This window comes from Heterocephalus glaber, unplaced genomic scaffold, assembly GCF_053883595.1.
Source record: "Heterocephalus glaber isolate CG9 unplaced genomic scaffold, H.glaber_assembly_v1.0 deba00001689, whole genome shotgun sequence".
NCBI lineage: Eukaryota > Metazoa > Chordata > Mammalia > Rodentia > Bathyergidae > Heterocephalus > Heterocephalus glaber.
This window is the reverse complement of record NW_028258414.1, coordinates 9,693,900-9,708,105: the sequence shown is the minus strand read 5'-3', so window position 1 is coordinate 9,708,105 and position 14,206 is coordinate 9,693,900. Positions and strand designations below refer to the sequence as shown.

At 37.8% G+C, this 14,206-nt stretch overlaps 1 protein-coding gene and 1 long non-coding RNA gene across 2 annotated transcripts in view; one reads left to right on the top strand and one right to left on the bottom strand.

The window, feature by feature from the left end:
* Positions 1-14,206, bottom strand: part of Iqch (IQ motif containing H) — a 185,722-nt gene that overhangs the window by 69,313 nt on the left and 102,203 nt on the right. Inside the window, 3 exon segments of the mRNA XM_087198955.1 lie at positions 8,765-8,767; positions 9,012-9,191; positions 13,418-13,490. Coding sequence (XP_087055081.1) covers positions 8,765-8,767; positions 9,012-9,191; positions 13,418-13,490 — 256 coding nt within the window.
* Positions 1-14,206, top strand: part of LOC106010343 (uncharacterized) — a 196,337-nt gene that overhangs the window by 88,736 nt on the left and 93,395 nt on the right. Inside the window, exon 4 of the long non-coding RNA XR_015446482.1 lies at positions 3,521-3,734. This is a non-coding gene — a long non-coding RNA (uncharacterized LOC106010343). The remainder of the gene's footprint in view (positions 1-3,520; positions 3,735-14,206) is intronic.

The window sequence follows — 14,206 nt, the reverse complement described above, 5'->3', positions numbered from 1 at the left end:
TTAAATCAAAATAATGATGATGATGATGATGATGATAACAATAATGCTATATCTAGTATTACCAAACTCTCACTAGACCCAGGCCTTCCACTCATATAAGTTCTTTACAGGAATTTTCTCATTTAACACAGTAGGTTATGAGGCAGGCACCATTGTTAGTTACATTTAATATGTACATCCAGGCAGGCTAACTTCTATAACTTGCCCATGATATTACTGCATTGAGTGACAGAGCAGGGTCCTTCCCAGGTTGTTCTCAGGTGGCTCTGACTCTAACCCCTCTCTACAGAGCTGCTTATCTCAGCCTGAAAGAGCTGGGCAAGAAGGTAAAGTGAGCAAGAAGCCAGAGGAGGAATGAGAAAAGCAGCTTGGCTTACAGCCAGTAAGCCATGTGAGGTGCATTTGAATCAGACAAAAGTCTATAGTGAGAGAATATAGCAAGATTACTAATAAAGCCTTGGAAAGAAACTTGAATAGTAGCCATTAGATCACAAAATAGTTTTTTTAGTCTTGTCTTCTCATCAGACTTTCTAGTCTGTACTCCCCAGAAAGCAACAAAACATTATTCTCTTCTCCTTTGATGACTTCTCTTGACCCACCAAATAGATTTTCAATTTTTTTAAAACTAAAGACTGTGAAAAGATTCAAGATTTATGGTCTGTAGAAATCTGGAGCTATAAAATTAAAATAACTTTAAATCTGTTCCCTTAAATTGTTATGCCCAGCCAATGTTTCCAGGATGCCACATGACATGGCAGTGTGGAAAAAATACCAAAATGGCCACACTTGGGGTCCCCAGAAACCTCATGCTGCTTGGAGCATTCATTTAGGATGAAAATAGAATTGCACTAATTCCTTAATTATCAAGTGGTGTCTACAGATAATTTGGATGTTTGAATGCCAAGTCCACACATTACATGAACACAGCCTATGAAGGCTTTTTAATGTGTCTTTCAAAGCTGTATCCCTTCTTTGTCTAATGTGTTGAGAAGACAGATCCTACGAGCATATTTTGCTATATGTATTGTGATCACACTTTGCAGAAATAGAATGGTCTTTGGCCTGCTAACTAACAGCAGATCAAATTCTTTTGCCACCCTAAGGAAAGGTGTTCTGGCAGAACCTTTTTATTGTATATTTGGTTATATTGTATACTGGAGGTTGCAACTACTAACAGAATTATCATGTTTCTTCCAAATCCTATTATTTGTTGCTTCTAAGAATCCTATAAATGGGTGTCTGTTGATGGATCCCCTACAGTAATGAAACGATCGATAGTATTGTAAAGACTGCGCCACTGGAAAGAATTATGTGCTATCTTTAAGTGAAAATTGAACAGTGCTTTAAAATAGCATTGCCATTTTTGATTATTTAACCAAAGCCGTCAATATTTCACAAAGGAGCATATGCCAGAAAGGGGACTTGCACGGTTACTTAATAGGTCAAAACACGAAGTGCTCACTGGGATCATATTAGAAAAAAAAAGTTAATCATAAACCAAATGACTCTGTGCTATTCCCAAATATTTGTCATTTTGTTTGAGCTTATCTGTTCAAAATATGTAATATTTTTTAGTTGTGATTCATTTTATACTGATAAAGAGCAGAAAAATGACTATTGGAAAAATCCAGCTAATACTCAGGAATCCTTATTAACCTAAGTTAAAATAATCATAGCTTTCTTTTACCAGCTTTAAGTTTACGGTGCACATTGGTAAAAAGTCAGTGCTACTGATCCATCACCAACTGCAGATTCAAAATACTGCTACACTCAGTTCAATTGGGTAGGGTAGGCACTTAGGATTAGGGTTAGGAAAGATCTCAGTGAAATACTTCAATTCTTGGTGACCCCAGATGTACATTTTTCAAACAAGTAGAGTAGAACTCAGTTCCACTTGGCTTATTATACAAATTGTACATACCAGTGGTTAAATAACGTTCCTCAAATCTGATGTGTCTATGAGGAGGTTTTTAGCTTTACTTCTGAAAACTAGCACTAGATGGAGGTTTAACTCATTAAATGTGTCTACGTCTTTAACCACAATTAACACATCGAGTTCTAAAACATTTCAGAGCAAAGATTGCCTGAGTTGTCATCAGTGAAGATGAAACCAAGACTCAATATAAATATGGCACATAGATTTTAAAGTCTTGAAGGTTGTTTAATGTAATGTGCATGTGTGAAATTCTGTCATTTAAAAGTATATTGGGTTGTATTAACTCTACCAGAGAAAAATTCTACTGGGAAGCAGAGTCAAGCTTTATCATCTTCAAATTTCAGTGGAGGTTAATGACAATGGTGTGACACACAGCTCAGGGGGAGCCTCTCCACCCCACTCTACTAAAATTGCTTGTGCCTTTCCCAGACTCTGCTTCCCTCATGAGTCCCTGTATTGCCAAGAACACTCAGTAAGACTGAAACATGTTAGGGCAATTTAATAAACTCATAGTTATCTTCAAACTAGTCTCTGCAAAGTATGATTTCTTGAAAGGCTTGATTTGGGGGCTCAATGGCTACCACAGCCAGGCAGTGAGAGAAGGGGATTCCCAGTACTGTCCCCCATAAATGTTCTGTGTGTATGGTTCTTTTTTTTTTTTTTTGGTACCAGGAATCAAACTTGGGTCCTTGTGCTTGCACAGCAGGCAGTGAAACCACTGACCTAAATCCCTGGCCCCCGTGTTTATGGTTCCTTAGCTTCTCAAGAAGTGGGTAGGGGGAATAATTTGTGAACTGGCTCACAGTAATGGTCAAGAGAGGCACTGAAACAGAGGTTAGGAAATGCTAACAGCCATTTGTCTTTTAATTTTCTTTATTATGGAAACAGATGGCAGTTAAATGAGAGAACACCTGCCAGAGCTAACTCAAAGAAAAAACATTTCTAGTGGCTAATGTATTTCTCCAAATATTTCGGGCCCTAACTATCTGCAGGAAGAATGCAGAACCACAGACTTGGCCCAAGGCAAAACCAGAAGCAGTTTTATTCCTGGAGTTATTTCACTCCCCTTTCTGGATTCTTTCCCCTCCTCCCTTTAGGGCCCTTCCTGAGAAGCCAACGTATGTTTTACAGAGCCAAGGGTGTCTGTAGCCCTCTGCATTTTGACCTGGCAGAGGGGCTTATTGTCTGGAGCTTTCCAAACTTGCTTCTTTTAGCCAAAATTGACTCATGTTTCTTAGGGTCCTACTGGTTGGCTGATGTGATAATTAACTGATCTGTGTTAAAGCATTAAATATTGATGGCAGTTTAGTCCAAATGAAAAGTCATTTCAACAAAATCTTCTATGTCTTTATCCAAATGAGTAAATATTTTGGAAATTCCAGCAATTTTTGCAAGACTGAATAGGAAACCTCAAAACATGAAGGCCTAATGTGAATCAACACAATATTCACATAATCTTCATTGGGTAGGCCTGCTCCAGATCACCCGAAGTTGTCCAAAGTCAAGAGGATTGAAATATTTGCATAGAGCCTGGTATGCCCACCGCACATACCTGTTGATAACTATAGATGTCATATATTCCAGGAGGGGTTGGTACATTGGCGCTGTTGAAGACCCGTTTACTTCCAGACTTGGCACTGTAAAGATGAACCAGTTCAGGCTCCGAGCCCAGGATGGGAACATGTAACATATCAGCCACAGCCAGATCATCTCTGTGGAGGAGTCCGCCCATAATGTAGGCCTCTGTGCCTTGGATGAGATTTTTTATTCTTTTGATTGCCTTGGGACTGTACAGCAGGTGAGTGGCTAGGCACATATGATGGGTCTGGGGAAAGAGCACATTATTCTTGTTAAAAGGTGTGCTTTTCCTAGTCCAGGCACCTAATTTATAATGCTGCACATAATAAATACATTATTAATAGCAGACTGGGTTATGACCTATCCTGTTGTTTAGCAGTTTAAATTGATAAAAGCTGTTGGGGTGAGGTTCCATAATCGCTCACATCTTTAGTGTGTTGGAAATAGGCTCACTGGGAATAGAACTAATTACTACACATCTGTATTTATTTGATCCATGTGGAATTATCCTTCTGTCAGAAGGAAAAGAGGCTGGCGGCCTTTGGATAATAGTGATTCATCTCTGCAACACTTCTGGCATGGTTTAACACTAAAGCGTCTGGAAAATCAATACAAAAAAATGAAGGAAAAAGCTTCATAGTATTCTTCACTGTACAGACTCATAATCTGGCAACTCTTGAAGTGCTTCAGTAGGAAAAAGGCACTTGACTTGACATTCTCTTTCCAGAATTCTACCACAAAATCAGTTTCACTTTTGCAGCGATTGTCAATTGTTCTAGCCAACAATTCTGGAAAGGATTCACAAAGAAAAAAATACTTGAAAATTTCAGCAAGACTCAAATTCCTTTTCTGGTGACAGCTCTTTCTATTTTGTTTTGATTAGTTAGACCCAACATAGCGATGCATGTGCTTATCTCATTCAATTAAGTAAGTTACTCTGCCCAAGTCTAATGAAGCAAAAGACAGTGCTGGATTGGATGGTCAGCACACACCAAAATAATACAACCAGGGTTCTGCTTTCAGGGAGTGGGGACACAAATACAAACAGTTAACACGGAACTAAGGAAAGATTGATAAGGCCATAGGGAGCTACAGAGTGCTTCAGAGGTATGGAAGAGAGAGGCGGAGGCCATATGTTGGAGCTGAAAAGACAAGTTATCCATTCTCCTTATACCCCAATTTTCTCATCTATAAAAAGAATATAGTACCTGTATCATAGGGATGTTGTGAGTGTTAAATGGGATAATGTATGTAAAGCACTTATAATACTGTCTGGGATATAATAAGTGCCTAATTGAATGTTAGCTTGTATTATTATCTTGACAGAGATTAGAGGTGAGGTGAATTTTGAAGTATGAGTAAGATTTTATCAGGTGAAGATGGGCGTGGGAGAGACATTACCGGAGAAGGCAATACTAGTACCAAGACTGTGCTTACTTCTTCTTGAGAAGAAAGTATTACATGGGAAAGTGCTAGGGTTTTGGAGTCCAACACCTGGCTTTGAAATATACCTGTCACTTATAAGCTACATGACTTGGGCCAAATGAGACTCCATGAACCCATTTCTTTATATGTTAAATGAGAGTCAAAATACCCATATCCTGAGTTGCTTTAAAGGCTAAAATAAGATCAGAAATATAAAATACCTAATGTAATGCCTGACATTGGGTCAGTGGTCAATAAATTGTAGTAATTATTTTTTACAAGGAAAGCACTCTTTAAAAAATAAAACCATTAAAATGTCATGCAAATAATATAATGTAAAGGTACCAGACTTTTAGGGGAATTCCAGAGGTTTCATAGACTAGCACCTACTTCCAATTTTAGTAAAAAATTATCTACTCATCTTAGCATAAAAATGTGGAGAAATGCTGAGTGACTATTTTCAGGAATATCCAAGGCACCAATGTGCAAACTGCTGAACAGTATAACTTATAAGTGTGGAAGAAAGAGAACTGGACTGGGAAGATGCCCCTGAATTCAGTCCTGCTTGAATGTATAATTTGCTGGATGATTTAGGACACTCAGATGCCAGTATCCAAGTGAGGGGGTGCACTAGAGGGCTCTAGGGTCCTTCCAGCTCTGACACAACTTCCCCTCTCAAACAAGAGCTCTTCCATACTTACTGATTAGTGGGTGCAGGGTTCCTTTTGGTGATGATGGAAAGTTCTGGAAGTGGATAGTTGCACAACAATATGAATGTACTTAATGTCACTAAACTGTATGCTTAAAAATGGTTAAAATAGCAAATTTTGTTATATATATTTTACCACAATAGAAATGGCAAAAATAGAACTTCTCTGAGAAGATTTATATGGCTTTCCTATTAAGCTCTTCTCCCAGACTTGGACTTTTATTCTAAGCTCCTTAAATCTATGCAATATGCATTTTCTACCCAAATTCAAATTCATTTTTAAAAGGTACTCTGAGACCCCAGTTCTAAGAAACTCAGTGTTTCATTAGTCAATGGCTACTGACTCCAACTGGTGGATCTGTTTCCCATCTAGCTGGTCACTGCTTTTCCTCCTTGTTTATTTCATTGCTTTCCTTCCCCTACAAATTGTTCCAATGAGGAAATGTAAAAGAAAAGTATCTGTCCAGGGAAACTGCTGACTTGAGTTACTATGTCTATGGTGGGCTTTTCAAGGCCTTTAGAAGAGTATTCCATCCTCTCCTGGTAAGCTAACAAGGTCAAAGCCTTAGTCACATGTTCTCTCATTTAACCCATGAAACTGGATATCCATTAGCAGTCCCTGTTTTAGAGACAAAGACATTGAGGCTCAAGTGACTTGCCCAAAGTCACATAGCTAGTGAACAGCAGAGGCAGCATCCCAACCCACTTAGCCCAATTGATATACCATTGTACCACAATGGCCCTATCTTGTAGAGTGGGCAGTGACGGTCTGGCGATGGTGGGCTAATGAGCTGTGGCATAGATAGCAGATGCAGCAATAGAAACTCATGCTACAGTTTGGATCACATTTTCAGCCAGGATAGATTCCTGTCTCCTCTAGGTGCATATTTCTTTTGGGAAGTATTTTCCCCAGCTCCATATTATAGTCATCTATGGTCATGCCTTGTTCTTCAGGCAACATAGTACCATAGCATTGTGTTAAATGTATTTAATAAAGATTTACGTGTGAGTGAGTGATGGCAGGGGACACATTACAGAGCACAGGTCTTGTGTGATCATTTAGAGAAAATCGGTATCATCAGATCCTGGCAGAAGATTAACATTGATGACAAAAATCTAAAATGTTCTTCATTGCCTTGTGTTATGGCTACATTTAATTTATCCATATTTTTTTTTGGCCTGAGACAAACAGTAGTTGTTTAGAATGTCTTCCTAATTTCAAAATTATCCAAAAATAGACACAATGACTTTGGTAAGAGCACATTTTACCATTACCAATTCAAGCACTGTATAGCAACTTGGGGAGATGTACAAACAGATTTTTGGCATGCTTTTCAAAATCTCCTCAAGGCCACCCATTTGAATGATATCAGCACTGATACAATCTCTCAAACCCATTAAAAAGAAATAAAGCAATAGCTAAATATGAGCAGAAACTGATTTGAAATTGAGTTTAATTTTTGTATTTTAAAAAGTTGATTGCTTATGAGTGATTAATTACTCAGATAATTTGAATTTAAGCTATGAGAAGTAAGTATTCAAAACCTTGCCTCTTTGTCTCTGCTCTCCAAGAAGCAAACCTACACACTGCCTGCACCTCGGTGTGTGGGAGAGAGCTGCCTCTCTCTTGCTTGGAAGTCAAAGGGTATAACGCAAGGGTAAATATCTCAGGCGGTAGGATTATAGAATTGGAGAAGACTTTGGAGTTATCTAATCCATCTCCTCATTTTATAGATGAAGAAGAGAAGACCAGAAAGGTAAAGGGGCTTGCCAAGGCTACTGCATAGTTCATTACAGTGTTCTGGAGTAGCCAGAATTTGGTTCATACTCTGGCCCTACTGAGAACCTTGGACTAGAAAATGAATCTTAGTTTCTACAGACATAAAAGGAGAGTGATAATTTCTGTCTTTCATTGTTCTGATGATCAAGTGAGAAATATATGTTAAGAATTTGATAAATTTACTCACTTCCTTCCTCACAAATCCCCTTTCCACTCCATGCCTCTTCACTGCATATGGACATTTCAGAAAAAAAATCCATATTGGCAGCTAGTAGGCATTGGTTAACTTGAGCCTCTGGCTCAAGAAAGTCAGGAATTTAACTAAACGCTAATGATAGATCTTTTCCTTCCTTGCTTCCTAATGTCTACAATGACTATACCATTAAGGTCAGGGTACAGCTAGGAAGCACCAAAAAAAAAAAAGTCCTTGTATTGGTGGAGGATATTGAATGTTCCTAAGACCATGAGTGGCAATGATTTGTCCCCTGTCCTTTCTCTTACTGTGCCTCCCTTGCCTTCCTCTTCCACAAATAAGGCTGCCAATGAAATAGAACTGAGCAGAGAGCTTTGGGAAGGAGGATATTGAGGTGTCCACTATGACTCTTCATCTTGATAGTAGAGACAACTCACTGGGTACCCCAGCAAGGCAGAGATGCTGTATCAGTCTTTCGAAGCTTTGGCAGAACTTTCTCAGGTTCCACCTCTCTCCCTTTTTAGTTTGTCAAACTGTGCATTTAGAGGTGGATCTAAGTGTTAATAGGTACTAACTGAGCACTCAGATACTTCCTATGTAAAGCATGCAGCCATTTTCTCTGGTAATATGTAGACAGCTGGCTGGTGTACCTTGGTAAGAAGCAGAAGGAGCTATCTTTATAAGCAAATTTGATCTTTAATTATACGAAATGTCTCCTCAAAATTGGATAGTCCACTAGGTATTAAAATGTTTGTTTAACGAGGAAAGTTTAAATTCTTACTAAAATGTAGAGCAATTCATTTCAAGCCATCTGTTGTTCAGCCTTTGCCTAGAACACTGCCATTGTGGTTCCATGAATTTTCCAAAGGCTGTTGACTAGGGATGGGAGTCTATTCAAAATTCATTCAGTCATTAAAGGAAATGTTGGAACCTTGCTCATTATGAACCATGTGACATGGTAAGTCAGGCCATCTTCCCCCGAAGAAAAAAACTGTAGAGAAACAAGAAATTCCTGTGTGGAAGTCAGAAAGTAGGGGTCCTGGTCTAGATTCTGTCCCTAAGTAGCTTTGTGACCAATCTTTCTGTGCCTTGATGTCCTCCACACCAAATTAAGAAAAGGGATGGTAGATGTTATAAATTCACCTACTTGATGGTACCATCTCATAACTGCAATTAGGCTTCAGCTACAGAGAAACTGGGCAGGGGTAGCTAAACTAGTCTGAAAGTTAAACTGGGATATTTATTTCCTGCAGTCCAACTAGTAGTCTAATCAGTAAAGCTGTTAAGCTTGCAATAATATTTCACTGATGTGTACCAGAGCATTGCAAGTTATAAAATTTCCAATTTAATTTTACTGCATCCCTGAAGCCGTGGTAATTAGAAGACAAACTCATAGTGAAGATGTTTACAGCTTCAGGGGTGATAATTTTGAACCTATGCTGCAGGTCACTTTTGTCCTCAAGGTTCCCTGATTTGACAGCTGCATGTAGACTCAGGATTTTATTGTAATATAGCATTAATTCGTCATTCATATTATGGGAACAGATGTAGATGATGTTCACATTGTCATCTAGAACACAACAGGCACAATGTTAATTACTGGTATAAAGGTAAATGACACTATGAACTCTGGCATCCAATTGATATTGTGCAGTTTAAACTAAAGAGTATATCCAAAAGCCACGGTGAAGTTAATTTAGCTTGGTTTTGCACACATCTTAGCAGTCTAACCAGCTTTTTTTCACTTTAGCATTTCTCTTATGACAAGATAAACCAACAACAAAATACATGCAATGATTCCTTCAGAAAGAGCATTATGAGGTAGCATGAAACTGTACTTTCAAATAATACATGGGGATTTAGCCACACAACTCCCATTAACATCAATGGGAATTTATCCCATTAACTTCAGCAAATTATAAAACAAAGCTATTAACTTTAGAAAGCTGATGAAATTGCAATTTCTTATTCTGCTTGGACTTGACGGGGCCAATTCAAGGAATGTCCTGTCCAAATAAATGGTCTGATTATGACCATAGCAATAATTATTTGAGGAAACCAATGTTTTCCGTGCTCCATTCCCAAAGAGGAGTATACTACTTAAATAGCACATCTAGTGATTCTTGGTCTAAAGGAAACAGTCTTAATTTCACTATTCCCTTTCTTAAGATGTGCTTCTTATTATGCACATAGAAAGAAATCCTAATTAAATATCCCATCCAAATGGAATAGTGAGATAAGATTACTCAATCCATGCTGCAGAACATTTTAGAGTACGGATGCGAAATTAGCAGCCAATGGAATTATTTATTCATAAAATAGCCAACTGATATAAATACAAATGGGAAAAACACTTGGCTAAACATGGAGAGAAATCCAGTAAGTAGAGTGGCCGAGACACTGCCCTTGAGGAGCAACCATTTCACAGGCACAAACACTGTAAAACACAGTGGAGAGAAGTAGCACAAGGAAACACGCAAACAGGTACTTTGGGAATTTCAGAGGGAACACTGAAAATGTCTCTGGTATGGTTTAGAATGCCCTCCAAGAGTCTCGTGTTCAGAGGTGGGGCTTTGGAAGAGGATAGTAGTATAAGGGCACTAACCTCAATGGACTGGCCCAGTGATGACTTTGTATCTGAATGGAGGAAGTAGGTCATCACCAGAGAAACCTGGAAGGGTATATTCTTGTCTCTGGCCTCTTCCTCTCTCCCTGCTTCCTGGCTGCCATGAGGTGGGGCTTTTTTCCACCACATCCTTCTGCAATGATGTTTCTGCCTTAGTCAGCTGACCATGGACTGACACTTCTGAAACCATGAGCTCAAATGATCCTTTTCTCCTTTAAATTGTGCTTGTCAGGTGTTTTGTCCCAGCACCAGAAAAGTGACTAACATAGTTTCCATGGGCAAGGTGGGCCAAAAGGAGATTCTAAGGCTCCTCTGTTGCGGTTTGGCTGAGTACATAGAGCACTGACTTAATTCTAGTCCAGTTGCCTTGGGCCCTGGGCGTATTACATATTATTTAACTTGTTAAGCTTTGTCTTCTTCGTTTGTAAAAATGGGAATAAAATCACCTGGGGTATAGAGTTTTAGAGAGTATTACAATGAAAGAATATATGTAAAGCACTTGTGCAATACCTGGCACATAGTAAATGCTCAACAAATGGCCCAGGTACCTGAATATTCTCCATGGCCCACCCTGACCAGCTGAGCCAGCAGCGACTCCCAGCCTGTGTACCATTCCTGTGCTCCTTGTGATCAGATTTAACACAATGGAGCAGTGTCCTGTGTTGTTCCAAGCTATTCATCTCCGCAAGATCTTCAGATTCAAAGTTTATACCCTTTACTCTATTTCCCCAATCCCAGGTATAGTACAGAGCACACAGGAGTTGCTCCATAAATACTTGTGGGTTGACTGAGGGATTTTGGAGACTGGAGAGATTTGAGAAGTAGAAAGTCTTATGTGTTTAGTGGGAGAGAGTCATGGTGTGCAGGAGAAATCCCTGCCCAAGGAGACCTGGAGGTAACCTGAACCGGCCCAGCATGGGGCTCAGAGTAGCTACGCCACATGTGTAAATATTGCATTTAATTTTGAAATTAAATTATCATCTAAATGTCAAGTAAATTAACTGATGAGATAGTAAGGAAATAACATATCAGATGCTGAATGATCAAATTGGTTATCCCAGGTCTTGTGATTTGAAGACAAAATTAATATCAAAGTAGCAGGTTTAAAAACCAAACTAGTAATTTTTTAAAAAAAGAAAAGTGTAAAAAAAAGTGGGGGGTGGGCACACACAAACAAACAAGAAAAATAGCTAAATAGCTCTGTAGCAGAATAAAAGTAAACTTTTCTTGGAAAGAAATTCCTAGGTAACAAATGGTAAGGAATCGTAGTGCTAATTTCACCTTTCTTGCCTCCTATTCATTTCCAGAAAAGGAACACACCTCCAGTACTCCAGTATTAGTGTGACTCTGATATCCAGTACTAGTGTGCTTTCATCATGAGTCTACACATGTGCAAAATTAATTGGGTGATTATGGAAAGGAGCTGATATAAAAATAAAACTGCTTTGATTACTAAGAAGTAGTCAAAATCAGTTACTTTTAATTCATCTAGGAATTGAAAATACTATTCATCTGAATCTATACCTGACAATCCTGACTTCATCGTCAATATGAAATGATAAATCTTACCAGTCTGATCAGATTATCTTTGTTTCCCCTGAATAAGCAGGAAAATAACACCTTTTACTAGCAATTAATAGACTAAAATGGATATTTATTCTTCCACCAATTATTCCTAATTTTTCTAGTTTCCTCATATTTTTTATCTCATAAAAAATACTTTCCTTCCATTTACTACTTCCAAACTTTACTCCTCTTGGAGAAGTTATTTGATTGCACTGTAATCTTATGAGGATAGTGTACCAAGAAAAGGTATAATCTCTCAGAAATGTCCATATTAGCTGAAGTTGCCACTGCAGATGGACACGGACTGAATTATTGGATTATTTAAAATAGAAGCCAAATAATTTCAACGTTTTTCCAGCAATGAGAACTGTTTATAAAGAAATTCTTTGGTGATGGTTTGTTCTGTATATAGAAGGGTATATAAAAAGCTGAAGAAAAAAATTAACTCAAATAAATTAGAGCAAAGTCTGCCCTCTGCTGCACTTCAGTGGTTTTTATCCAGTCAGGTTTTTAGTTGAAATAGCTCAGCACTAATAAATCAATCTCAAGTCATTAAATTCTTTTTCTGTAATGCCAAAAAACAGTATTAGTGCCTAGATAATAGATTAAAGCAATTATACTATTATTATTTTAGGACTCTGTAAGTTTCTAGTACTGTGATATTTTTGTTACCAAATGGCATTTATAAAATAATAATGATGCTGAAATATATATAAATCATGTAAAGTGCGTCATTCCAGGGAGCCAGTTAAGCTGGTCATTGATAATTTAAAATTCTCCCTTGTTTTACTTAAATAAGTGCCAAAGCAATTATATTTTAACAAAATGAAGGAGTTTGTACTTGGTAACTAATAAAAATCTAAGTTTTGTTTAATCCGAGTATTTCACCAGTTTTTCGCAAACTGACTCAATGTTATTTCTTAGGCTTTACAATCTATTTGTTTAAGTCTAACTTGAACCTTGGCCTTGAACAGTGTCAGCCACAGGCACCATCTTCATATATCTTCCTCTTCTGGACCCAGATTAGTGACAGACTGAGAAGTGCCCAAACTAGTACCACAGCCAAACTTACAAAGATGTTTCCATCACTCACTCAAATTCTGTATTCCTAAGAATTTCCTCCACTAGGCACTTCATGTTTTCTACTAACTAGGTGCTTTATATTTATAGAACAGCATCTTTAAAAATTATATCTTGGTTCACTAGTATTCTTACAGTGAAAAGACACTGCTTCATTTCTTATACTACTTTCCATTCATTGCCCATATATCAGACAATATTGACACCAATATAAAACTTTGACCTCAGTCATTGCAAGGATTCAATAAATAAAGAAGATTTTGGTGTAAGGGAGAGGAATCCTTATATCAAACCTATATCAAAGAGAATTTAGTAAACTGCTCAAGTAATTGATTAAAATGTTATTTTTATTCAAGGTGACTTCACTATCCGTTACTTAAAACATTCAATTGCCCCTGAAAAATAGATTAGAAATCCAAGCCTTTTCCTTGTACAGATAAATAAATAAATAAAAAAGAAACGTGGTATCAACATTCACTGATAAACATTAAAAAGAGTCATTTGTGTTAAACTATTTACTGTACCTAAGATGTCACACAGCCTCCCCAGCTGCATATTCTGTTGTGTGCTGAAATCAGCAATATGTTCTCGCACAGGCTGAAAGGCAAACAAGGTGTCAAAGCCCAGAAAGAGCAAGTCAATATAGCAAAATGGCAATAAGAATTTCAAAATGTCACAGTCCACATTTCCAGGAAAAAAATTTCTCTGCCGCATTTCACAGAAACAATATAACTCCCAAGAATGTGGCCCTTGCTTCTCAAGGGATTAAGCATTATTTGGAAAAATGTGCTAAGTCTCATATTCTGCAACAGAGAGGCTTGTGGTTTTCAATACTAACAAAGCTCTTGAGAGTCAGGATTACAAAAACACGGGAAAATTTTCTGAAATTTAACGTAAGAATATTATACTCATGTTAAAAAACATTGTTTTGGCCTTTGAACTTGTGTGGCTGATGTGGCCCTTTGGAGGTGTGTCCCGGAATTATTTAAAACCAACACACAGATTTCAGATAAAACCCCTGCTGTGAGGATTGTCATATCTAAGAAATAGGCTTCTACTCCTGGTCAAAAGAACTTTTAACCTTGAAAGGGCAAAGAAGGTTAACGCAGTTGCTTTGTCAGTACTAAGTCCTGCAGTTTGTTCTCGTTTCTACTAGAAACAGCAGCGGGAAAACACATATGGATTACTACCATCTAAAAATCTTCTACAGAACAAACAACAGCGATAACATTTTCTGCTATTATATCATGTCTTAAAAGAAAAAAAAAGTAGATCTAAACATGAACTTAAAAGGCATGCATACTCACAAGCAG